Source organism: Wyeomyia smithii, chromosome 3, assembly GCF_029784165.1.
Source record: "Wyeomyia smithii strain HCP4-BCI-WySm-NY-G18 chromosome 3, ASM2978416v1, whole genome shotgun sequence".
NCBI classification, from domain to species: Eukaryota; Metazoa; Arthropoda; class Insecta; order Diptera; family Culicidae; genus Wyeomyia; species Wyeomyia smithii.
The window spans coordinates 220,849,109-220,874,992 of record NC_073696.1 but is presented as its reverse complement, the minus strand read 5'-3'; the positions used below and the strand labels follow the sequence as shown (position 1 = coordinate 220,874,992).

General features: G+C 36.4%; 1 protein-coding gene across 8 annotated transcripts in view; it reads left to right on the top strand.

Annotated features, from left to right (window-relative positions):
* Positions 1–25,884, top strand: part of LOC129729248 (neuropeptides capa receptor) — a 238,301-nt gene that overhangs the window by 111,198 nt on the left and 101,219 nt on the right. For all 8 annotated transcript variants that reach the window (XR_008728663.1, XM_055687757.1, XM_055687753.1 and 5 more), the window contains 4 exons: positions 4,682–4,832; positions 19,758–20,048; positions 20,352–20,528; positions 20,659–20,730. Coding sequence is in view for 7 of the 8 variants with exons in the window: in XM_055687757.1 (XP_055543732.1) it covers positions 4,682–4,832; positions 19,758–20,048; positions 20,352–20,528; positions 20,659–20,730 (691 nt within the window). In the remaining variant the exon portion in view is untranslated. The remainder of the gene's footprint in view (positions 1–4,681; positions 4,833–19,757; positions 20,049–20,351; positions 20,529–20,658; positions 20,731–25,884) is intronic.

The window sequence follows — 25,884 nt, the reverse complement described above, 5'->3', positions numbered from 1 at the left end:
TAACTTAACTCTATAAATTGAGGAATTTTTAAAAATATATTTTGAAATAAATTAAAGGTAATTATCTCTAATTATAAGAACAAATACCAGAAAAATAAATCTGCGTGCTTTTATATGCGTAATATATAAAATAATTGAAATTTTTGTCACGTTTTTAAATTGAATTTACTCAAATTCAAAAAATAACATATTTTTTAAAATTCCTTCATTTATAGAGTGAAGTATGCCCTTCAGAATGAGACCAAGAGATATTTTTTATGTTTGCCCCAAAAAGAATGACAAACAAATAAAAAACGCATGTTTGTTGATGAAAAACATTAATAACTTTGAGTAGAATTGAAATATTTACAATACCAGCATTGCAAATTGTTTCTCTCAAAAAGCTCTAAAAGTCGTTTAAAGACAGTTTCAAGGTGAAACTTGAAATAAAGAAGTTACACGCAAAAGTTGGATGGTGCGAAACCAGTACAAAATTGTGCGTTTTTAGAGCAATTGTTGATGTAATTCGGAACCAGTACAATGATTGCGTGTTGGGCATAACGCAATTAATGCTCTAGCATTTCTCCAATGTATTTGGCAGCTCCAAACTACTACACCTAAACAGTTCAAGCAGCATTGCAAAGCGAGCGAGAAGCAAAACCATTCTCCTCCTTTCTGCTTGAGGACGAGACATATGCTACGCTTTACAAGTCTTTTGCACACACGCTTTCGAGATACTTTTTCTTCTTCATGCATTCCTCTGAATAGCAGCAAGCACGCACCGACAGTATGAGTGAAACTAACACTAACTGGTATCAAGTATGTACAGCACGGGTGTCTCGCTCATTTCGTAAAGCAACGAGATATAAGTCTTGTCGCACATACATGGAAATTCTACGAGCGAGAGAGAAATTTCTCTCGTCGCTTGCACTGCACTTGGTGCTTGCATTGCTCCATGAGTAGCACTCACTAATACACTCGACGTGAGAAATAAAGTGTCGGTATATGATACATATTCTGATTTCATTCTATGTCAATGTATTCGCAGTACAACTGTTGCGTTATGCGTTTCACACATTTATTGTGCGATTTCTGTGCAACATTTATGTGAATCGGGAAGACACATAATTGTACAAGACTTCAACTTTTGCGTGTAGAGTGCCAAATGTGTTTTTTCAATATAAATCGGTTGTTTTCAAAGATAAAGAAAAACTTTTTTTCACAAAGTTACTTGAAATTATTGGAGCTATAACATCGTAGAACGAGTTTTTCTTCTATCTAAAAAGATAAAAAAGTTAGATACTTGATTGCATCGAAAATTCTGGCCACCCTAATTTTTGATAATTTTTCAATAAGCGCTTTATCATATGTAACGACTTTGTAGAAGAAAGTTTTTCTCTAAAACATTGCTATAGAGCTCTAGACCCAAATTTCCCCCTAAATTTGGTTTCTGGACCATTGTGCAGTGGTTGAACAAACCATTCTGGCTGTAAAAATATTTGTACTTATCGATACCTTCTTCACATAAGCCAATTAAAATATAAAACAAAATTCTCCTATGTTGTAGGAATAGCTCATTATCACGTGAAATCAATGTTAATTCCAAAGAAAAAGAATGCTAACAGCACAAAATGACACTTTAGCTTACCAAACCGAAAATGATAATAAAAAAACTAAAAATTGGGATACCTTTTATGAAATTGCTCTACATCTATATTTTCCATAACTTTATTTTCTGCAGATAAATTTTTGTGCCTAAGTCCACTATTTCTAAAATTACTGTAAATTGAAAAAGTTAAATAAGACATCTGTTACTTTTTTACTTATCCGAGTATCAAAAAAAATTTACCACAACAATCTAAAAAATAAGTAGTAAATACGCCTAAACGGATAGGGTACATTTAATGCGTATCTATTTTGTGCAGAGGATGTTGAATATTTTCAACCTCTTTACTAGAAATCGGTTTAGTATATTACTGATCATTTTGAATATTCATATAGCGTTTGATCATGTATATTTAGACAGTTCGTAAACACTCTAATCATGTGCGATTCGCTTTAATATGCTCCGGCTGTTAAATTTGGTTACAATATTTCTATACAATGGGTTCACCTTCAATACGACAAAAGGTTCCATTCTCTCAATTTCTTATGGCTTGGCATACTGAATGTTCAATCTGCCTGAAGTTAATAACAATGCAAATATTTTTTCGTCTTCTGGCTTTCTCAGTTTTTTCAAGATAGATTGTCATGTATTTCTTGACGTTTCGGCCGTTTTGGTGACTTTTTAGTATACTGATAACAATGAAAAAAGTGTAGATTAAATTATTCAGTAATTTGCTTAAATGACATTTCACTCGCCAAGAGTCACCCGAAATGTATGCAGAGGACACTATGAAATTCACGGACGGGTTGCAGAACAATTTCATTTTCGTTGTTAAATATTTAATCACAGTACTACCTGCCGGTACCCGGATAACTGTCCCATAATGAAAAACAGCATGTTGTGAAAACGGCGATTCAATATTATCCGTGAATTTTCGGATTTCCAGCAATTGTATCCAGAACCAATGTCCATAACAGTTTCATGGCACCACAAGTTTATCGTTGAGAACAAAAAACCATGGATGGAATTGGTTTTACGTTATATAACTTGAAAAAAAAAGACAAAATGGGACAAAATATGCTGGTACATTTCAAAAGTACTCGCAAATTTTGTCCCATCACATACAAATTCAACCAGCAACCGGCAGTATCTTTGGCAACGTAGATTGTACCACAGAAAAACAACATTAATCTAGTTTATTAAATGACATACTTCTATATGCCTTAAATAATCCGATATACACTAATCTGGAACAAAATTATATGTTTGCAGTTTGTACCTCTATGCAGTGGGACTGTAATGCGGGTACTTTTAATGTGGGACAAAAACAAGTTGGAATTTTTTCCATGTTGTCCCATACAATAGTATCAATTTTAATTTTTTTCCAGAAAATATGATAAGAATTAAGTCGATTCCCGATGATAACTCAAAAATGACCAAAAACAGTATGGGACAGTAATGCGGGTACCGGCAGTACACTGCCATTCTACGCATATTTGTCCCATGTTCCAAATCATGCAAACGAGAAAAACGAAGTTTTACAATGCTTTTACGCATTGCGTCAATGTGACAAATGCAGTCATGGATTTTTAAGCAGTTTCACCTTGCAATAGACTGTTTTCAAAAAATTTAGTTGAATGTTTTGCGGTTTAACACTCTTTTCCATAAAAATACCCACTGGGACAATAATGCCGAGAAATTTGCCTTCCAATAGGTAATTTCCACGCATATCAGTCCCACCACTTGCATTCGATGTTTCCCAACACAAAGTTCGTTTTGGGGATACGAGGCTGTTTAATCTTTCACGAAAATTATCACGCTAATCGGGTTGTCTTTATAAGCAGGTGATGATAGTCGAGATGAAAGTTTAGTTAATTGAATAAGTATCAGATGACTTACAATTACAAAGGGGAATTGGTTTTTCAGATTTCCCATATTTGAACGTTGTTAGGCTTTCACCATTTTGGCTACACAAAAGACAGTTCTTATAACTTTAAATTAGTATGAATCCCACGCGTTTATCTTCTTATACTCGAAAAGGAAAGGCATACAGATAACAACCAGCACACAAGGTTCAACTATTCCGAACAAAGATATGAACGTACCGCATTTAAATAATCAAGCAAAGTGATTTTCGGTACCGAATTTCTGACACCCGTAATGAAGCCAAACGTTGTAAGGAGAAATTTTTATTGCTCTGTAGCACTTTCCAAGTTGTAAATATGGGAACTAGTGATTAGTGGGATCGATTAGAATAGGAAAAATCTAGTGGGACAAATATGTGTAGAAAATCATCGATGGGACAAACAGATTTGGTATGATTTTTCAAGACTTTCGGAACAAACAATGTTATTTTTGGAAGTTTTTCAAAAATATACATAAAAATAGACTCATTGGTGATAAAAAACGAAAACTGACCAAAAGTAACATGGGACAATTATGCGTAGAACGGCAGTACAGATGTCAAGCAGAGGTTTTTGTAGACGCCTACCTCACTGAAATAGTGCCAACGGCTCTCGATTTTCTCTCCTAGCTCAGCTCATCCAGCGTGGCTTTCGAGAATAGTGCATTTCTTGACACCGCCATCGACCGTCATTGTTGGACAGATGGTAAGGAAAATGGTTTTTCGTTAAAAAAGTTCCTTTTTCTCTCCATTCGAAGTTGATGGTGCTAAATTTCTGTTCTCAAATATTGGCCTAAAAGCAGTCATATTAGGGAAAACGTAACGTAAGGGCTTTGATTTCAAGCAGATTGAATTTTTTTTTTTTTCGATGCTTCCCACATACTTTGCTCTCAATATTGATGTATTTATCACATGTTCACGACTTCAAACGTTAAAACCGCAGACACAAAGCCATTCAATTTCCCGTACCTACTTTTTCACCTGTTCTACACGCTATGATGTCAACGTCTGTCCTGGAAAACAACAATTAAACATCACACCATGTGGTCCATTTTACGAACGTACATCTGCTGGTCAATTTGCAACTGGAACCAATTCGTTCCATCCGGTAACATTCTGTGAATTTTGTACATTTTAAACGACATTCTATCCGGTCCAGTTTATTAATTTCGTATCTTTCTGCTCGCCCACAGGTAACGATCCTGTTCGTGGGAATCCTGGTTACCGGAGTCATCGGCAATTTGATTGTGTGTCTGGTAATCATCCGTCATCCGTCGATGCACACCGCTACCAACTACTATCTCTTCAGTCTGGCTGTGTCGGATCTGATTCTGCTGCTGCTGGGTAAGTGTGATTGCAATCAATTGTTGACTCGGGCGCGCTCGGTGAACCCAAAACCAACCAGATGGCAGTTGTGGTTCGAAGAATTCTCTTTCGGAATCAAAGCGATTGAACCCGTTATGATTAATGCCGAACAATGGAAGCACAATTATTACGCGTAAATTGCTGTCCCGTGAATATTAAATCTGATCGGTATTCCGTTGGTAATTTTCAATCCGAAGATTAGTGATTTCGTTAATTTTGGAACTGATAAACTAACCTAGACATGGTTTTTGAAGATAGCTACTTTTGAAATGTTAATTTCGTTAAAACACTACAATAACGCTATCCGCTATTAAAAACAGAAGTCCCCAACAAAAACTCTTTAGTATAAATATAAATCATAAAACATTCATTAAAAAAAAATACAAAACTTGAATGCCATCTTAGATTTGGTCGCTATATCGGTTTAATCAGAAAAACGCATTTTCAACGTTGTTCCGATGCAGTGAAAATTTGGATTTCGGTTTGTGTAACCCGCGAAATATAGGTCATTAAAATAGCTGTCTTTAATGTGTTATGCGTATTTCTCTCTGAAGACAATTTGGTTCAAGCTCCAATTTTTTTCAGCAGCTGTCGTTAACAAGTTAGCCCATAATACAATTTCACTCTAACAAAAGATAACCGTTGAAAATATTGTGCCACAACTTCAACCTTCTGCTCTTTTTTTTGCACATCTGCTTCCAGCGTCGGGATAGATTTCCCACGGCCAAACTCAGGCTTGCGTGATATTGTCATCTAGAAGTTTATATAGCCTTTTATTAACATAAATACTCATTCTTTCGGACATCGTCCGGCATGCCACAGACGACTGATTCTTTTGTAGTCCTGCAGGTTGTAGGCTGTACAACCAACGAGCCGCCAATAGAATTGTTGAACTTTTATTTACCTCGTGCTCGCTGCCCTCGGCATTCTGCAAAGTGGCAACAGAAGCCGCTTGAACCCCTGCTAAAATAGAAAAGACAAATTCCAAAGAATCTAATGCGGTTTGTTTGGGAGTAAAACTGATTGAACGTGGAGAAACTTAATGCGGAAGGTAAGCCTTATAAACCCGACCGATCTCTCATACAGCTGTTCTTTTCTAGGTTTCTCCATTCGTTCCGTTATGATTTTAGATGGGATTGGGTATAAATGTTGTGGGGCTAACGATAAATAAAACACAGGATGAAACTTTTTCCTGCGTTTTTTTTTTCTTTGCTGCTGACAAACGTTCAGTTCTCGCATGGTTTCCCTCCTAACACGACATTTGGTGTCTGGTTGAATGTTTGTTTGGATTTATTCCGCCGTCATAAAGCGGAAGTGTCATAATCTCGCTGTTCTCTGCTTTTGAAACTAAATTCAATGCTGGAAAAATTGTTTGAAAATAAATCACTCACATTTGCTAGTGTTATATTGGTAGTATGTGGTTTATAATTATCCCGAAATCAAAACAAAAATAGAATGTAATAGCCTTTTAAAGTGAATTGGCAATCCGAAAAAAATAATTCCATTAAATTACGTATTGAGCGTTATTTGTTCAATTGGTTCTAGTTAATCCATTTGAAAGCGATTACGGCAGTAGTAATACAATCAATTTGAAATCTTTTTTTGCCGCCAGTATTATCAGTATTGAAGCAGTAGACATACAACGAATGCTATAATTGTTCCAAATACGGTCGAATCCAGTGAAATTCAGTAAGCCTGCACTCTTCCAAATGTGGTTAAAATCAACACTATTTCTAGTAAGTCTACTTCACAATCACTAATCATTCGACAGTACTTTCGAATCACTTCTCGTCGATTGCTATGGAGGGAGGACTCCTATCGTTTGTTTATCGAATGATTCTGAAACCATTCAAAATCTTAATTACGATTAAAATTTTCATCGTAATCATGACTCGGAACTAATTCAAACAACTTCGTTCGCAAATTAAGGTGAGCTAGGCCCTGTTAAAATATGCATGAAACCAGCTTTTTGAGTGTATAGAAAAATTACTTCATCCTTAAAGTTATGCTGATTCAACTGAACATGAATATAGATGCGATAACTTTAGTGCTGATGGAGTAAGTTTATCACAATTAAATTGCGTAAATAAATTCTTCATTATGACGGCAGCAGATCCTTCCGGTGAAAGTGAAAACTTTTCCGCGGGACATCGCCAGGAAAGAAAACGGTCGTTAGTAATATGGTTCGATGGGAAAATTCTCCGATTTGATTGCGAAATTTTATCGCTTCCTTGTAGTCAAGTTGTTTTCGCCGAATTGGGTGTTTATCTTCGGAAAGTTAAACCATTCCGTAAGAAAACAGCTAAAACTACAGAAACCGCAATGATTATGGTTTCAATGATAGTGAGTACCAGCGAGTGTCACTGAAGAGCATGAGCTACGCTGAATTGGCGGTGTAAATAAACACCAGGCGGTTAAACGAATGAATGTTTTTTGGTAATTCTTTTCAATATTCGTTTACAGATGGATATGATTGTTGTTCGGTAATATCAGTTGAATCCAGCGCACTTCCCTCAATCGCTTGACGTTGTTGGTTGTTGATATAAAATTCATATTATTATTCTCCATAATAAAAAGCGTTGTCTACTGAAACAATTCGTAAATCGTTCATAAATCAATAATAACTGTATATTTGATACAAAAAAATACCTGCTTTTGTGCCTGCATTTTTTTCCTCTTCAGTTTTGATGTCAATATTGGTCGAAGAAAATTATAATTGATTGATTTTAATTAGTATGTGAGGCTGTCGAAACTTTCTTTATCACAGAATTAACTTAACATGAGTTGTACCGGTATCTGTAACTTGAGATTGACAAGTAAGACACAGAAGACATAGTACTAACGGGAAACATCGATACTTCACGTTTATGTGAAAAGCTTATAAGGTAATTCGATAGGTTTTTTTTTTCGCGTGGGAAAAGTTTGCGTGCCGGGAAAAGAACCTACACAGAAGAATAATGCTTTTCGTATTTTCCTACACCAGGCCGTATATGTCTCTTTGTCTTCCACCGAAAAGTTTACTGTTTTAGTTCGTTACTATGGCGAAGTCATAAAATTCACGACAGAAAGTTTATTGAATGTGTTGAAGAGCAAATAAAGTTTTTATGGCAATTTTTTTCAATTGGGAAACGTTCCTTATTCAAAGCTCATTTTCCCGGAGTACAGTGAGTTACGAATGTTTCCACATTAAGGTGAAATTATCACATATTAGTGGGTGCGATCATACATTATGATTCTATGTATCTTTTCAATTCTGGTGGTTGAAAACAAACTGTATTCATTGAAAAATCTTTTTGTTCCTGAGAGTATCTGTATTTATCCGTTTTTCCTCATAACATAACGATCCAGATACTCAGTTTTAAATACTTTATTGCAATAGATCATTCATCAGGATAACAGTTTTTTGTTTAGACTAGAGGTATGAAGTCTTGTTTGCAACTGTGGCTTATGCAGGACTCCAGATAATAAGACAATATGTATTATCTGATCTGATAGTGCTGCAGCACAAAGCAAACTGACTAACGCTGTTGAGTAGGTTGAGATGTTTTCCATCAATCATATCGCTTTTAAAGGATGCCTTCAAGCTCACTTGTTAAGTTTTCAGTTTGCTTTACAAACAACTCTCGAAGTTGTTTTTGATCGCCCTCACTGTTTCGAAAACGCTTAGCAACAATGAATACGATACCAACGCATAAAAAAGGACCTTAGAATTATATAGGAAGTTTATGCTAGAAACAAGGATATTACAGATGCGAGCGAAAAAATCCTAAGAAGCAATAGAATAAACACGGTACTAGTGATATATCAAATACAATAATTCTTGATCAAAAATTATAAATGGTGTTGAAAACAACAAAAAGACAAAATAAGGGATTTTCAGCAATACTATCATTATCGAAAAGGATAAAAAATGCCAAAAATATCAGAAAATACTACAAGGTATACAGCCTTATTTTTATTTTCAGCCTCTCCTGGAAATAAATTTTTTGAAATATATTTAACAACACTCGAAGAATATCGTTTATATTTGGCGATATTATGCCAGTACTGCCGTGATATAACATTATGACGTTCATCCATTTGATCAGTTTTTCAATACGGCCCAAAAACGAACGGATTATTTGTCACTTTTGTATTGGAATGGTGCATATGTCATTTTGTTTACTTGATTTTATGCAACGTACGAATAAGTAACAACTAAAAGAAAGATACCAAAAGATTGGTCTTCGAATAACGAACAAATTGGTATAACCCCATATTCGAAAAAAAGGACGCTTACGTCAGTCTGTGAGATTACGGCAAAGTAGAATTTTTTTGTACAAACAAGAACAGCTTAGAGTAATAATATATCATCTAACAATTTTCAAATGTAAAATGAGATTCTGAATGAATCTTAGTAAATAAATAAAAAAAATCACAAGCATTCTTAGGCTTTTACTCTTCTATAAATGTATATATTTAGGAATTTATTCTTTCGATACTACCCGGTAACGATTGTTTAGTGAATATCGAAGATAAAATTAAAGAAATATCCGTTGCAAAAATTTACAATTCTTGTTTAGTAATTTATGGTAATCATATTCATGAGATAAACTTTCAATCACCATCAACAGCAGCATTGCAGTTTTTCCTCGATTGCACACGTATAGAAATGTACGAACAAAAGTGGACCACTGCAATACGAATAGAACCGCTGCAGTACGAATAGTAGCGCTGCAGTACGAATAATAGCGTTGCAGTACGAATAGAAGTGTACCGCTGAAATGTACGAATAGAAGAATACCGCTGCAATCATAGACGACGAAAGACCTGCGGTTATTTACTCCACTGGTACTGTTGATTTTACCGGAATGTTTTCTTTCAAGACATCAGTTTTCATTAGGTTCTGAAAGCAGGTTTAGAAATTGTTCAAGAATGGGGATTGTTTCAAACTGTTTGGAAAACTTTTACCTTCGAGACATTAAATTAGTCTAAGCTCATGGAAGCGAAAACAAATTGACCTATTAAGCGAGGGCCTAGTGTGGTTGGTAACGTCTCCGCCAACCACGCTCGACGCCTGGGTTCGAATCCCACCGCTGACATAGGTGTCGATGGTTGTGAGGTGGCGTGATCCACTCACAACCAACCCAACTGGTCTAGATTCAATCCTAGGCGACACCGGGAGATTTTCTGAGGCTAAAAATCTCTGGGATCACGCCTTCCATCGCATGAGGAAGTAAAGCCGTTGGCACCGGTCCGTTAACAAACGGGTCGTGAGTTAGGGTCCTGGGTGTGTAGTCGCCTCCCTTGGTGTCGGTGATTGGCCACAACAGTGGCGGAATTAGACCGACGGAAAATAAGCGAGAATAAAAAAAAATTGACCTTTTGGGACAGGAAGACTCTGTCCATTTTTATTTTCACAGGGAACGGATGGTGTCCATTCACGTCGTCTGTGCTAGGAATGCTCGCATGTAATTGGTTTATTATTCGCGTAAATTTGTTATTGAAACTATTTATCAATTTTACCGCTTAGCAATGAAAGAGTGATAACTAGCATATTACAAAATTGTTATACTTTTAATCTATCCAACAACATGTTGATAATTGTTATCCATAATGTGGTTATGCTGTTATTAACATTTAAAATCTGACGCAACATTTGCCAGTTTCATTTCCAATTTTACAGAATGCATCCCAGTATAGTAAACAAAGACGTAGTCCCACGTCAAAAATTTCAATTTCAATGCCAAAAATGTCAAATTATTGGTATTCTTCTGAAGGGTTACTATGTATATATTAATAACCAGTCGGTTAATTGTTTGTCAACTGATTACATTGTAAGACTCTATATAATATCTTACTTAGATAAATCGACCAGCTCAAGCCGATGTAGGGGTATGAGGTGGGACTATCATCATCATCATCAAAAAGCGCTGCTGCTAAGAGATGCGACCGTCCGTCGCACCACCCACTGGTAAAATGATTTCATTTTTTTTTTTTCTAGCTTCTGAACGACAATGCGATCGTACGGTAACGACAAGATTTAGAGAAAACAAATTGAAAATGTTTTCGAAATAAACGTTCAACTCAGATAATACTCAGATAAACTTAAATTTTTCGATATACAATTTAGTTGCCCAAAAACTCTTCTGAATATTTCAAAACAATTATGTAACATTATCAACAAATCCTTACCCCTTCCCCCTATGTGTAACGCAGACTCAACAACACCCCCCCCCCTCCCCCTTTTCAAGAAACACGTAGACTATTTTTTTTCCTGTTGGGTACATTTTCCACTGCGACCAGTTATTTGATCTATTGTGGTGGGCCCTGTTTGATGTAAGCTTCATCAGGGTGTCCTACCACTATTTGATTGAGTGGTTTCCACTAGCTGATTATAGGCATCATCCCAATAAGGTATTTTTGAACGAATAAAGCTCACTGCCTTATTTGGAGAAGTCATTCAAACATCTAGTGGTTGTAATATGTTTTTATCAAAAAATTGCTTCCTCTTTTGTAAGAGTGCTTCGCAGTCACAAAGTAAATGTTCTGAGGTTTCTCTATCTAGGTTACAGAAGCGATAGGCATCATCTTGCAACTTACCTATCTGCTTTAAGTAATATTTGCTTGAGCAGTGACTCGTCACAAGGCCACTGAAGGTACAAAGATCTTTTTTGGAGATATTGAGTAATTTTTGAGTTACTGTTTTGTTGGGTGATATAAATCTCTTCGATTGTCGAGCTGTTTCATTGTTTTTTCAGATGTTATCTATTGTTGATTTTTCCCACTTCTTGAGTTCCATTTTGAGGGCACATTCTGAAATCCCACAAAACGGTTCTGGTCCTATGAATGGTTGCATTGATCCATTTCTCGCCAACAGTTCAGCTCTTTCATTCCCTTCAATACCACAATGTCCAGGTACCCACAATAGGTTCACTTTACTATTTCTAGCTGCCTGTTGTAGTAATTGAATACAATTCCAAACCAATTTTGAAGTACAGGAAGTGGATTTCAGTGCCTTCAGAGCAGCTTGACTATCCGAAAAAATACATATATTTGCATGTCTATAGTTGCGTCGTAAACAGACTATAGCGCATTCAGTTATTGCTTGTATTTCTGCTTGAAACACAGTTGGCCATTCACCCATCGGTATAGATATGTTGAATTCGGGACCTGTTACTCCAGCCCCAACTCTATTGTTCAGCCTGGAACCATCTGTGTAGAAAACTATTGAGCCTTGGTGAATACTACGCCCTCCTTATTCCTATTCAGTACGACTTGGCTCAGACACTTGGAATAGTCGTTCAAAGTTATACTGTCTATTTATCCAGTCTTCCTGAGTTAACAGCGCATTGATCTTGAAGTTTTTAAGAATACTAAGGTGTCCGCTAAGCTCTCCTTCAAAGAACTTTTCTGTCCTTTGTAGCCTTAGTGCGTTTTTTTCAGCTTCCAATTGGACAAATAAACGCAATGGAAGTATGCTTAACATAGCATCTAATGCTTTCGAAGGCGTACTTCGAGTTACTCCCGTAATGGAAATCGTAGCAACTTTTCCAACTTTTTCTGAGCATATTTAACATGTCTTAGGCCACCATACTAGGGAGGCATATGTTATTCTGGGTCTGACGATAGCCGTATAGATCCAGTGAATCATTTTCGGCTTTAATCCCCATTTATTACCTGATGGGGTGCGGAATCTGCGGCCTCCTAGATGGGTGTCTCCGATAGCCAAGAGTGGACGTGACTCAGGTCCCCAACATCGAAATAAAATCCACCGCTATATGTGACGCTTCACTACCGTTCCGTGATAGGGTCCGTGATCGGTTACTAACAACACCGTTTGAGTGACTACACGCTTTTATTAACTTTAAACTAACTAACAATATTTTATTCACATCTAATTTTATACATTAAAAGAAGGCCATAGTGCGGCGAGAACAACCCATTCCTATCCGTGACTGACTGGCAACTGGACTCCAACTCCTGGTTTCGCGGTATATTTGATCCGCACCGCTGTTGTGGTAGTGTTATCTCCACATATCTCTGCTGATCCGTCTCTCGGAGTTTTATAGCTCTTTGCGGGATCGAGGATCGCAAGTGATGACGTCACTGGTTTGAGTGCTGCTGGGTTACACACAGGAGGGATGTGCCTTTCCGATACAACTCGTAGACATTACCAAAAGTTTTTTTACTAATCCATAAGGCACTTGTAGCCTTACTTATTACTTTGTCTATGAGTATGTGTAAGTTCCAATTTAGTTTGCTATCTAGGGTTACTCCTAAGTACTTGACCTCTAGAGAAAGTTCTAATCTCGTTCCATTGAGATACAAATCAGTGATTTTTTCCTGCGTGATTTTTTCCTGCGTGTGAATGGAATAATATTAGTTTTGTTCGGATTTATCGATAGTCCCTCTTGTTCACACCTGGTGTCTTGATCCCATTGTGGTTAGTCTTGATCCCATTGTGGTTAGATTAAGAGCATGTTGAAGTCTATCTCTGATTACGTGCTCATAATTTCCACGAACTATAACTACTATATCGTCAGCAAAACCAATTACTTCAAAACCTTGTGATTCTAGTTGCGTCAACAGCTCATCAACTACTAATGACCACAATAGGGGTGAGAGAACCCCTCCCTGTGGGCATCCCTTTGCACCCTTTACTGTGACTGTTGAGCTTCCATGATTGCAAGTTATTCCTACTTTTTGTAGCATTTCAAATATCCAATCGACGATTGTTATGTCGAAGTTACGTTTTCTCATTACATCTTTCATTGAGTTATGAGATGCATTATCAAATGCGCCTTCGATGTCTAACACGTAGACTATACAAGAAACTAAACGCTTCCCGCGTAGGCTTTGTGCTGCGAGATGAAATGTGTCGGGATAAAATTGGAGGAATCTTGACGGATGAGCGTTAGGTGATCAGAACTACAATGAACATCTGAATAGCGCAGAAGCAGAGGACCGAGGCGGCTGGAGGAACGACTCCTTCAACAGAGCGGATGAGGGAAACTTACTGCCTCCCACGAAGTTAAGAATGCTATCAAGCAGCTCAAGAACGACAAATCGACTGGAAAGAAGGGTATCGCAGCGGGGCCGGATAGGTTGTCTTCCTGTCAGGATCTGGGCTACAGCACAGCTACCAGAGGAGTGGTAGGAGGGAGTAATATGCCTAATATACAAGAAGGACGATAAGTTGGAATGTGAGAACTACCGAACGATCACGATTCTCAATGCAGTCTACAAATTGCTCTCGCAGATCATTTTTTGCCGTCAAGCTCAAGCACAAAGGTTTGTGGAAAGTTATTAGGCCAGATTTGTGGATGGGTGATCGACAACGAACTCCCAGACGGTCCCGAGGTACGACAGTGACCCAATAAGCCAGTCGTCGTGAGTTTGAGTCTCGGCTCGGAAAAGACTATTAGTGTCAGTAGGATCGTAGCGCTAGCCCCGTAATTGTCTTGTACACTAAACAGTTGGCAGCGAAGTCTGTGTATAAATAAAAACAGAAGATCGAGTTCCGAATCAGAATGTAGCACCAAGGCTTTGCTTTTCTTTTGCCTTTTGATCGACAACAGACCAAATCTTTACGCTGCGGGAGATTCCCAAAAAAAATGTCGTGAATACCAAGTCCCCACGCACCCTCTATTTTAAATTAGCTAAATTTCACGTAGAGATTAAACACACACAACATTAAGCGGGCCTTGTTACCAGTCCTCTCCCAAAATGTCTTACTCTCAGTAAGTGCCAAAAAAAGCACTTTATACTAGTCGACTATTGAACATTTGATATTCATTGACATGTTTTCCAAATTCGTTATTTAATTTTCTCAATTTACTAAAAAAAAATATTCAAATTTATTACATTTACAGTTAATTGATTAATAGTTGTTAAGAAAGTCCAGTTTTATGCTCTAGCCAAGACAACATCCTGGCCTACGCCAGCATGTTGTCTTGGCTAGAGCATAGAACGTAAGAGGCTAGAACAGGCCTATTAACACTTCCGTTGTTGGAAAGGCCTTGCATATATGAACAACATACATATTCTGAACACACAACACATATTCAAAGCATTAGCTAACATTTTTAGTTCAAAAAGGTTGCAAAACTATTGTAGCCGGCCCTGGTCGATCCCTAGCTTGCGGGCAGCTTAAGCGCCACTCCGAAACGGAGACTGCCCACCTAGATTAGTTTTGCCCGGTTGAGACTCCCCTAAAGGGTCGTTCCAAAGAATATACCAAAAAAAACTATAACTATACACTATAATACACTATAATTTCTCATCACGGGTAATGCCGCTATTTACCACCAGAGATCGTACGCAATCTGGAAGAAAAGCTTTGCCGACCATTTGAATCTCGCCACGCGGAAGACGAAACTATCACAAACGGAAAACGAACCAAAATGACGTGAAACACTAGAACCGGACTTTAACCTTGCGGGAGCATTACATAAACAAAACTACAACACTATCTGCATGAAACAAACTCGATATATTATTTTTGAAGAACAGGTTTGTATTTAAATCTAGCAAGCATGCTTTTATATTATAATTTTAATTGTATGTGTGTAACTTATCGTCTAGACTAAGCTCCTATTGTGTGCGTTTTTTCTCTCCCTATCTCTAGTGCTCATTGACCCATGTGCTTTTCAAGTTTCGATCAGCTGCTCCAGAATGGATATTTGCAGTGACGTCCTGCGGTGCGAGCAAATGGCTAGCTACCCGGGATTTAGATTTGTTGAGTGGGGCGATCAAAAATTCTGAAACGCGTGCACGCTATTTCGGCCTCCACTCAACTGCAAAAATCATGGGCGCGGTTTCGATACCGGCCAGTGCGACTAATAGTCGATTATTGGGAAATCACAATTAAATTGTGGGGTCCTTCATGGACGCGCCCACCGCTCTCGAGAGTAAATTGGAACGACTCACCAATAGATTGCTGTGTGCTGCTGCTGATGCTGATGTTGGTCGTTGGCGTGTTAAACTGCTGCTGCTGGCGATCACATTAGGCCAACGCGGTCGATCGGCACACGCCGATTTGAATGATGAAAATAATTCACTGCATAGTGCCGCTTTCCGGGATCCCTCGAACCGAAAACGGCCACTAGCCTCACCGGAGGACTTTTGTCTTTCCGATGCTGGTCACGTGGGCAGTCGAAGTGCGATCTGCGAATGTCCCGCGCGATGAAACGGCTGCCGGGAAAAATTTTGTCCTGGGGAAGAACGGTACGCGTTGCGTCTTTCGCTGTCCTGCTCTCGCTCGTTCGGCTGTGGGTGAGAGTGCGCAGCCTTGTGGCTGTACAAACGGGGTCATTAGCATATGGTCGGGGTCAATGGCTTTGAACTTTGAGCACATTTACCTTTCTACTTTGCACGCAATTTCAAAACGCACTATTCGCACTGCATAAATCTCAATTAGACTTCACTTTGTAACGAGCCTATTGTACCCCGCGAATCTCGTCGTGAATATTCGGAAATCTACAATTCTGCTGGTTGTTTCATTTTGGCTGCCGTCATTGGACCCTATCTGTCCCTCTCCAACCATTTTTTGGCAATTCTATATGGGAACTACTTCGGGTTTCCTCAACCGCCTAATCTAGAGATGCACATTTTCGGAGAGACGCGTGCGCTAGGGTGTTGCGACAGATACAACAAACTACGGTTGTCTACATCTTGGCGCAACACAATTGTGTTGATCGATTATAAATTAATTCTAAACAAATTCTTGAAATACTATGACCGCTACACTATTCGAAATTAAAAATGATCAAAGTTACCCCAAATAAGGAAAATTGAAACAAGGACGAAAAAAATGTTTTTAATATTCAAGATTTTCGAAGGGCTTCGAAAACTAAACTCCCAAGTTCCAAGGATGCCAGTACTGGTTTTAAAAATATGAAACCTGTGATTTCAGTTGCAAAATATATAAATACTCACGAAAAAATAAAAAAAAAAAAGATCAATGTTACCCCGTTTCACGGTACATTGAAGATTGTAAATTAATTCTAAGTACCCATATACGTGGTTCTCTTTGCAACTTCACTAGCTCAGATTCGTCACGGAAGGGTAAATACGAAATGTGCGGTCGTCAAGCTAAAGGTCAAAACCTTCTTTTTCTGTGTAAAATCTTAAATCTGTTTTTCTTTCAATATTTTGAAACAGAAATTCCCAAAAATCATTCCTTTTTTTTTCTTTAGATCTTGTCATTGCTCAGATATATCGATCCATAGAAAATTCAACCCTTTTCAAATATGTGTTAGTATTGACTCTAAATATTTTTTTTAAAAATTCAGTATGCAAAATTAGTTAGTTTAGTGAGACCTACATACCCACGAAGCCCTAGTTGGCGCGAAACACCTCGAATGTTGAAAATATTAAAAAGGTGAAAAATGTTCAGAATGTTAAAAATATTATTAATGTTAAAAATAATCAAAATTTTAAAAATGTTAAAAATGTTAAAAATGTTAAAAATGTTAAAAATGTTAAAAATGTTAAAAATGTTAAAAATGTTAAAAATGTTAAAAATGTTAAAATGTTAAAAATGTTAAAAATGTTAAAAATGTTAAAAATGTTAAAAATGTTAAAAATGTTAAAAACGTTAAAAATGTTAAAAATGTTAAAAATATTATTAATGTTAAAAATAATCAAAATTTTAAAAATTGTAAAAATATTAAAATATTAAAAACGTTAAAAATGTTAAATATGTTAAAAATGTTAAAAATGTTAACAATGATAAAAATGTTAAAAATGTTAAAAATGTTAAAAATGTTAAAAATGTTAAAAATGTTAAAAATGTTAAAAATGTTAAAAATGTTAAAAATGTTAAAAATGTTAAAAATGTTAAAAATGTTAAAAATGTTAAAAATGTTAAAAATGTTAAAAATGTTAAAATGTTAAAATGTTAAAAATTTGTTAAAAATGTTAAAAATGTTAAAAATGTTAAAAATGTTAAAAATGTTAAAAATGTTAAAAATGTTAAAAATGTTAAAAATGTTAAAAATGTTAAAAATGTTAAAAATGTTAAAAATGTTAAAAATGTTAAAAATGTTAAAAATGTTAAAAATGTTAAAAATGTTAAAAATGTTAAAAATGTTAAAAATGTTAAAAATGTTAAAAATTTTAAAAATGTTAAAAATGTTAAAAATGTTAAAAATGTTAAAAATGTTAAAAATGTTAAAAATGTTAAAAATGTTGAAAATGTTAAAAATGTTAAAAATGTTAAATATGTTAAAAATGTTAAAAATGTCAAAAATGTTAAAAATGTTAAAAATGTTAAAAATGTTAAAAATGTTAAAAATGTTAAAAATGTTAAAAATGTTGAAAATGTTAAAAATGTTAAAAATGTTATTATTGTTAAAAATGTTAAAAATGTTAAAAATGTTAAAAATGTTATAAATGTTAAAAATGTTAGAAATGTTTAAAATGTTAAAAATGTTGAAAATGTTAAAAATGTTAAAAATGTTAAAAATGTTAAAATGTTAAAAATGTTAAAAATGTTAAAAATGTTAAAAATGTTAAAAATGTTTAAAATGTTTAAAATGTTAAAAATGTTAAAATGTTTAAAATGTTAAAAATGTTTAACATGTTAAAAATGTTAAAATTTTTAAAAATGTTAAAAATGTTAAAATGTTAAACATGTTAAAAATGTTAAAAATGTTAAAAATGTTAAAAATGTTAAAAATGTTAAAAATGTTAAAAATGTTAAAAATGTTAAAAATGTTAAAAATGTTAAAAATGTTAAAAATGTTAAAAATGTTAAAAATGTTAAAAATGTTAAAAATGTTAAAAATGTTAAAAATGTTTAAAATGTTAAAAATGTTAAAATGTTAAAAATGTTTAACATGTTAAAAATGTTAAACATATTAAAAATGTTAAAAATGTAAAAAATGTTAAAATGTTAAAATGTTAAAAATGTTGAAAATATCAAGACGACGTTGAAATCAAACTCTCCAGAATGTCACAAATGTCAAAATGCATCTAATTTCACAGATGTTTCTCAACTTCCATGTAATTTCCAGAATCTTACATGTTTTGATTGTTTATAATGTAAAGATTGAAGTTTCAATAAATAAACATATAATTGAATCGATCAGTATCATAAATCACCCACGGAAATGCCCCATTTACTGTATATCACTATATAGAGCTACGAAGATAGAAGCTCAAACTTTTCCTACAGCTGGCAAAAATTACCGATAAAACTTTGAGCAGCCGAAGCTCGACGAAACAAATTTCGTCCAAGTATCCCATTGGAGATTATAAACTGTTTCGTAGATTATACATGTTATGTTTGTATCCCTTATTTGACTTCTATTCTCAACTCTTATGAGTCCCTAGAGACAACTTGAATTGATTTACGTTTCTTAAATTATTTTGCCGTTTTCATTGTTCAGCAAGGCGCACACATGACGTCATAATGAATAAGATTGCTTCATTGCTCTGACGACTACTTCGGGTAGTATTGTTGCACTTGGCATAACCTCAAAACGGGATAACAATCGACGCGAAGAGTTTTTTTGTTTACAATGAATTGAAAGTGGTTACTATACACTGGAAGCACGGCACAACAGAAACTGCGTTTTTGTTTGGCAATAATAAAATATACATCATTTGTTTTTCTTGTCATGAAATTAAAGTTAAAGACGATAGAATGTAAAACATTTATAAGATTAGGCGTGGAATAAATTATGTAGGTAGATATCACTTCGAAACATTTCTTGGTAATCTCCAAACAAAATTTTATTCAAATTTGATTCAAGCACTACTTAAGGAATTCTTTTCCCATTCTTACTCGAAACTTTGCCATCCATTGAGTAATAAATAGGACCGTCGTATAGCACAACCATTCAAGAAAATACATTCCTCGCATGCAACTCAATTTATCCATCTTATTCTCGCTTACTCTTCAACTTCTTCCCCCAGGCTTGCCGTACGAAATCAGCCTCTACTGGCACCAGTATCCGTACAACATGGGTCTGGTGTTCTGCAAGATCCGAGCCCTACTGTCGGAAGCGTCAACGTACGTGTCGGTGCTGACGATAGTGGCCTTCTCGATGGAACGTTTTCTTGCCATCTGCCACCCGCTGCATCTGTACACGATGTCCGGTCTGCAACGCCCGGTTCGGATTATTGCCGGGTTGTGGATCGTCAGCCTCTTCAGTGCAGTGCCTTTTGCTGTGTTCACTGACATCGACTACATCGAATACCCACCAAGTAAGTGTGTCATAGGAAAAAGATTTTTTGTTTATTGCGGTGACGAAAATTCGTTACCCCAATTAAGAAAGGCACGGCGTTTCCATCAGCAAATGAAAAGTAGACGCACGGTTGTTAGCATAACCCATGATCATTTTGAACGTTTTGAGCGGAAGAAATTCTTCTTCTCATTCAATTCACGTTCGGGTCAGTAAGCTTCCATAACTTAATTTATTGCTGATCGTTGTATCGCTGATGTCAATCTCGCGAGTCAAATAAAAATTTAAAGCTCCCAATTTAACCATTCCCCATCTCCTCTTGCAGCGCATGAAAAAATCATGGATTCCGCATTCTGTGCCATGCTGAGCAATCCCGAAGGAATTCCCCTGTGGGAACTGTCAACATGTCTGTTCTTTGCGATACCGATGGTTGTGATGGTGGTGCTGTACGGTCGGATGGGTATGCAGATCCGATCCCGAACCCAGCGGACGGCGGAACTCGGTAGGAGAATGACGAAATCGTGTTTTGATTTTTATATCGTTACGCGTTTAAACGGTTGCAGTAGCGTCCTCTCTTTGGTAACTGTTGGTTTCTGTTCTCCTCTTTTTTCTCTGTTTTGTTTTTCAATTAGGCGTGAGGAATGGATCCGTGAACGGAACCTCTCGCATTTCGCAGTCCCGGAAGGCCATTATTCGCATGCTGGGTGAGTACAAATGCCATGCATAATTTAAAGTTAAAGGTTGATGTGGATGGCACAACTGATTGGGGCTCTTAAATTTGATTGTTCCTTTCCGCCCCAAAAGGGGTTTACCCATTTAGGCGAGTTTAATCGCCAATAAATGATAGCGTAATGTGGGTAATTATAATTATAATGTTGATTGTGTCCCTTGGTTTCTGAGTTGTAACTGATTGTGTAATGCGTTATATGAAGCATCCCACTGAAACCATTCAACAGTGCATTCGTCTTGCTTCGATTCTGTAAACTGCTGCTGATATTTTATTGGACAAACGCTCACCATTATTTCAACGATGTATTTATGCAAGGTTCAACTTGGGGAAGTCATGATTCTGCAATTAAAAATATTCTGCATTTGGAGTGTTAAAAAAAAAGTTTCATCAATTTTCATATCAAATGAATCCAATTAAAAAGAATTCACCTAAAATTTAAATAGAATGTAAATTGAACAAAATATAAATCAAAATATAATAACTAACAATATGTATAAAAATTATTTAATTTTATCTACAAATAAAAACAACAATGGAGAATGAGTTGAAATATTTCCACTCGAAAGGAAAAAAGTCCTGTCCAATTAATTTCCAAATTCTGATAGAACGCCTCTAAATTATAAAAACAAACATGGATAGCGTATCCATACCATCAGTAATGTCATCGAGCTATGACTGACATGAATTATTAGACTCTCATAAATCAGTTATCGCTGTTTCTTTCGACCGGAAAAAAACTGGCGATTTTCATCCTGTAACCAGAAGCGTTGTAATAGAAAATAAGAGTTATGTATGTATATTCATCTAAAACAGTACAATACGTTGCACAAATATTCCCCATAAGCAGCCGCGCTGCTAGCATTACTCTTTTCGGTTAAATAGCAACGAAAAGAACAAAGCTCGTTCGTTGTGTTGCGAGCCTTTTGTCTCATTTTGGTAAGCAATAAAATATTAAATTATCCTTTCAGCTGTTTCAATATATTTCATGTTGGAAAGTATCTTTTTGATACAACCAAACTCGAACAAAAAGAAAACATTGAACAAGTGCGCTTCAATATATCAGCATTGTAGTGCAAGCAAGCACAATTCACTGCGAGTCTTTCTCCTACGAGATGGCATATTCGTACAGACAAACTTTGTCATTCTTCGTGCCAGTGTTTTGGATTTTTTCGTTCGGTACAGCACAAGTATAAGGAAATAATGACGTCAAAAAGAGTTACTATCAAGTTGCCCGTATCGAACAAAACTATGTGAAGTTACTTGAAGAACTGGAATACCGCAGCTGGCAATCACTGCAAGGGCGGCATCAGCAGAATATAAAAAGCAATGTTATGAAACCGATATAAAAATGATTATGGGTTGAAATATTTATACCCTTTGCTATGCCCCAGGCAGTAAATAGTCTAACTACAACCCTGCCTCTTCTTCGTAACATCTTGTGGGAAGTTTAAAATATTTTCTTTCCCTCTGGTTTGGATGCTTGTTTTTCTACTAGCTTCAAAATTTTGTTTGGAACAGTACAGATACACGCGTAACCGCCTTTCCTCTTCCTTACATTTATACTGATACGATGATGGCCCTGAGAAGCGAACTTTATGATGCTCAGCTGCGAACTTATCTTTTTACTTTTACATCAAAGGGGTGCGGTGGGGCAATATATTTACTGTCGTTGATGATATACTTCTGACTCTTTATTACATGTTTGCACATAGCAATATTGTTTAGCAACAATGTCATTCGTTTGGTGGTGCCTATCGTAAGAGTCCTTCTATGCCGAAAGAAGTTACTCTCCTTCCCAGAAAAAACGCAACTTCTCTAAGCAATGCTTATGTGGCACTACATTCTTGACTGCACTCACTACTGAATGAATGGTTTTGATGGTGCACGCCTTTTGTTAAAAAAAAGTCTAGAAACACCAAAGTAACATCCACGCCGTGCACAGGCTACATGTAAAAAATTACTATACAGGATCTGTACATTACTACCCTAGACAAAGGCAAACAATCAGACCGAAGGTCAGCACGGTGAATTACTACCATTTCCGGCAATTGAGTAGGAAATGATGCTGTGGCACTAACCTGGTTGGACGAAGATTTTATATTCGGCGAATAGCGCTTGGCTTCCTCCAATCGGCGATAATGTTTCCTGTTTGTTTGCGCTGGAGGAATGGTTTTTCCGTTCCTTTGCCAGTGAAGGGAAAAAGTGCGAAAGAGCTCCAACTGTTGATTATGAGAAGAAAGATGTTTTATTTTAGAAGTACAAGTATAGCTTGCTGAAGACAAAGGCAATAGTTTAATCGAATTCCAAATCGAAATAAAGATATGATTAATATCAAGATCAAGATTTCCATCGAATTTATTATGATAAAATAAGATCAAGATCAGCAAAATAAACAACAAAATACTAATGATGATCAAGACCATAAAAAACATATACCGTGTAAAAAAATCAAGCTAACAAAAGAAAACAGGGCAGAAAAAGGTTTAATGAATATGATGGTTTCAGCAAAGATGTAGATAGTAATTTTGTCCTTCTAAAAAATATACACCGTGAGACAAAAAAATTGAAAAAAAAGAAAACACAAAAATATTAATTTAATTTTTTTTTCTCAAAAAAAAACCTGCTTTTCAAACATATGATCTTTTTCTGCGAAAACTACACAACATTGACTAAACTTTACTACCTCTACTACTTCTACCTCTTGACAAAATAAGTCCTTCTTATAATAAAACTGATTTCAGAAATATTTACCCTCTACAGGGAATTGTAATTGGCGATATTGGCACGAGAAACGAGGTTCCGATAAGACTCCTTCCTCTTGTCATAATAAGTCCCTCTTAGAATAAACCTGGCCAGAGAGGAACGTTAGGTGTAGCCTCAGTTCTCAGTTGTAATTTGGCGATATTGGTAGGATAGAAAAGAGGCTCGGTATAGTAGAGCAGTGAGCTTGAAATGAAAGGGTAAACTCTCACACACAAGCACGGATATATATAAAAAAGCGTATCATTCACTTCAATAGTGATACTGCCAATAATATGAAGTGAGGAGTACAGAAAACACCTGGGCAATATCACAATAGATCAATATGTCTCTGGTCGCAGTGATGAGTCCACACAGAGAAAAAAAAAGATAGCACAGGCATGGCTAAAGCTCAAGCTGGACAAAAATGAAAGATTATAGCTTTTCAACCATTTCTGTGAGTTTTGGTGCCCCTAGCCACCAACATTTTTTCAACGACATCAATGAGTTCTCTCGTAAACATAACGTTGAAGCGACAAACCCGGCGAGCAATTACTATGCGAAACTTGTAAGCTGACGCATTTCTACACTGGCTAGAGGCACCAAACTTCACAGGAATAGTTGAATAGCTGTAATCTTTAGGGGCAAGTTGTTTGAGCTTTAGGGCAGCATGTTTTTCGGTCTCGTCAACCAGTGTTATCTACACCTTTGTCGAAGACCGATCAAACAAACCGTTCTGGCTTTGAAAACAGGTATAATTATCAATACCATGTTTACATGAACCTTTCTCAGAACCGAGTCGTGATTTCAAAAAAAAAAACTAATAGCACAAAATAACATCTTCAGCCCGTTGAAACATTTATGCAAAGTGTCAGCTTAAATGAAATCATCTATTAATATAAAAATGAAATTCTGTCTGTCTGTTTGAACCATATAAACTTGGAAATTACTGAACGGTCGACATGAAAACTTGTATGTAGGGGTTTTTGGGGCCGGGAAAGGTTCTTATAATAGTTTGAGACTCCTCCCTCCTCTGGAAGTGAGGGACCCTATACAAATGAAACTCAAATTTTTGCATAACTCGAGAACTAATCAAGTAAATGAAGCCAAACTTGGCATGTTAATGTATTATAGTCTTGCACCCCTCCTTGCTCTGAAAAGGAGGACTCTCATACAAACTAAACACAAATATCTGTATAGCTCGAGATTTATCCAAGCAAAAAGAACCAAATTTGGCGTGTGGTGGCTCACAAAAGCAGAAACTATTTATGTGGTAGATCGACACCCCTCTCATTCGTATAAGGGAGGGGAGGGAGGACTCCCATACAAATAAAACACAATTTTCTGCATAATTCATAAACTAATCAAGTAAATGAAACCAAATTTAGTATGTGGAGGTTCTTGAGAATAAGAAATGTTTCTATGGTGATTTGACACCACTCTCTTCTCTGGAAAGGGAAGCTTCCATACAAATGAAACTAAATTTGTGAAAATTATTAGGGGCAAAAAAAATTAAGGTGGTTCTACAGCCCTCCCTCTTCTGGAAGGGAGGGGTACCGTACATATGAAACACAAATTTCTGCACAACTCGAGAACTAATGGAGCAAATGCAACCAAATTTGGCATGTGAAGTTTTTTTTTGGAGTGAAAAATGTTTCTATGATGGTTTACCACTCCTCCCGACCTTGGATGGAGAGGGGCGGGAAAACAGGCGAAAGTGACCAAATACCACCAAATATGGGTATTTCCGTAATCGTGATGATGCACAGAAACCAAAATTCAAACTCAGACACAATTTTAAATTCCAAAATGGCGACTGCCGGTTTCTGAAAAACAACCCAAAATTAGCAATTACCACGCAATACGAACATTTTCAGAACCAGAAGGATGTACAGAAGCAAAAAATCGACCCCGGACATCATGTTGAATTCTAAGTTGGCGACTTCCACTTTCTAGAAAACAACCGGAAATGACCAAGTTGTCACCCAATAACAAACAGACAGACAGACAGACAGACAGACAGACAGACAGACAGACAGACAGACAGACAGACAGACAGACAGACAGACAGACAGACAGACAGACAGACAGACAGACAGACAGACAGACAGACAGACAGACAGACAGACAGACAGACAGACAGACAGACAGACAGACAGACAGACAGACAGACAGACAGACAGACAGACAGACAGACAGACAGACAGACAGACAGACAGACAGACAGACAGACAGACAGACAGACAGACAGACAGACAGACAGACAGACAGACAGACAGACAGACAGACAGACAGACAGACAGACAGACAGACAGACAGACAGACAGACAGACAGACAGACAGACAGACAGACAGACAGACAGACAGACAGACAGACAGACAGACAGAC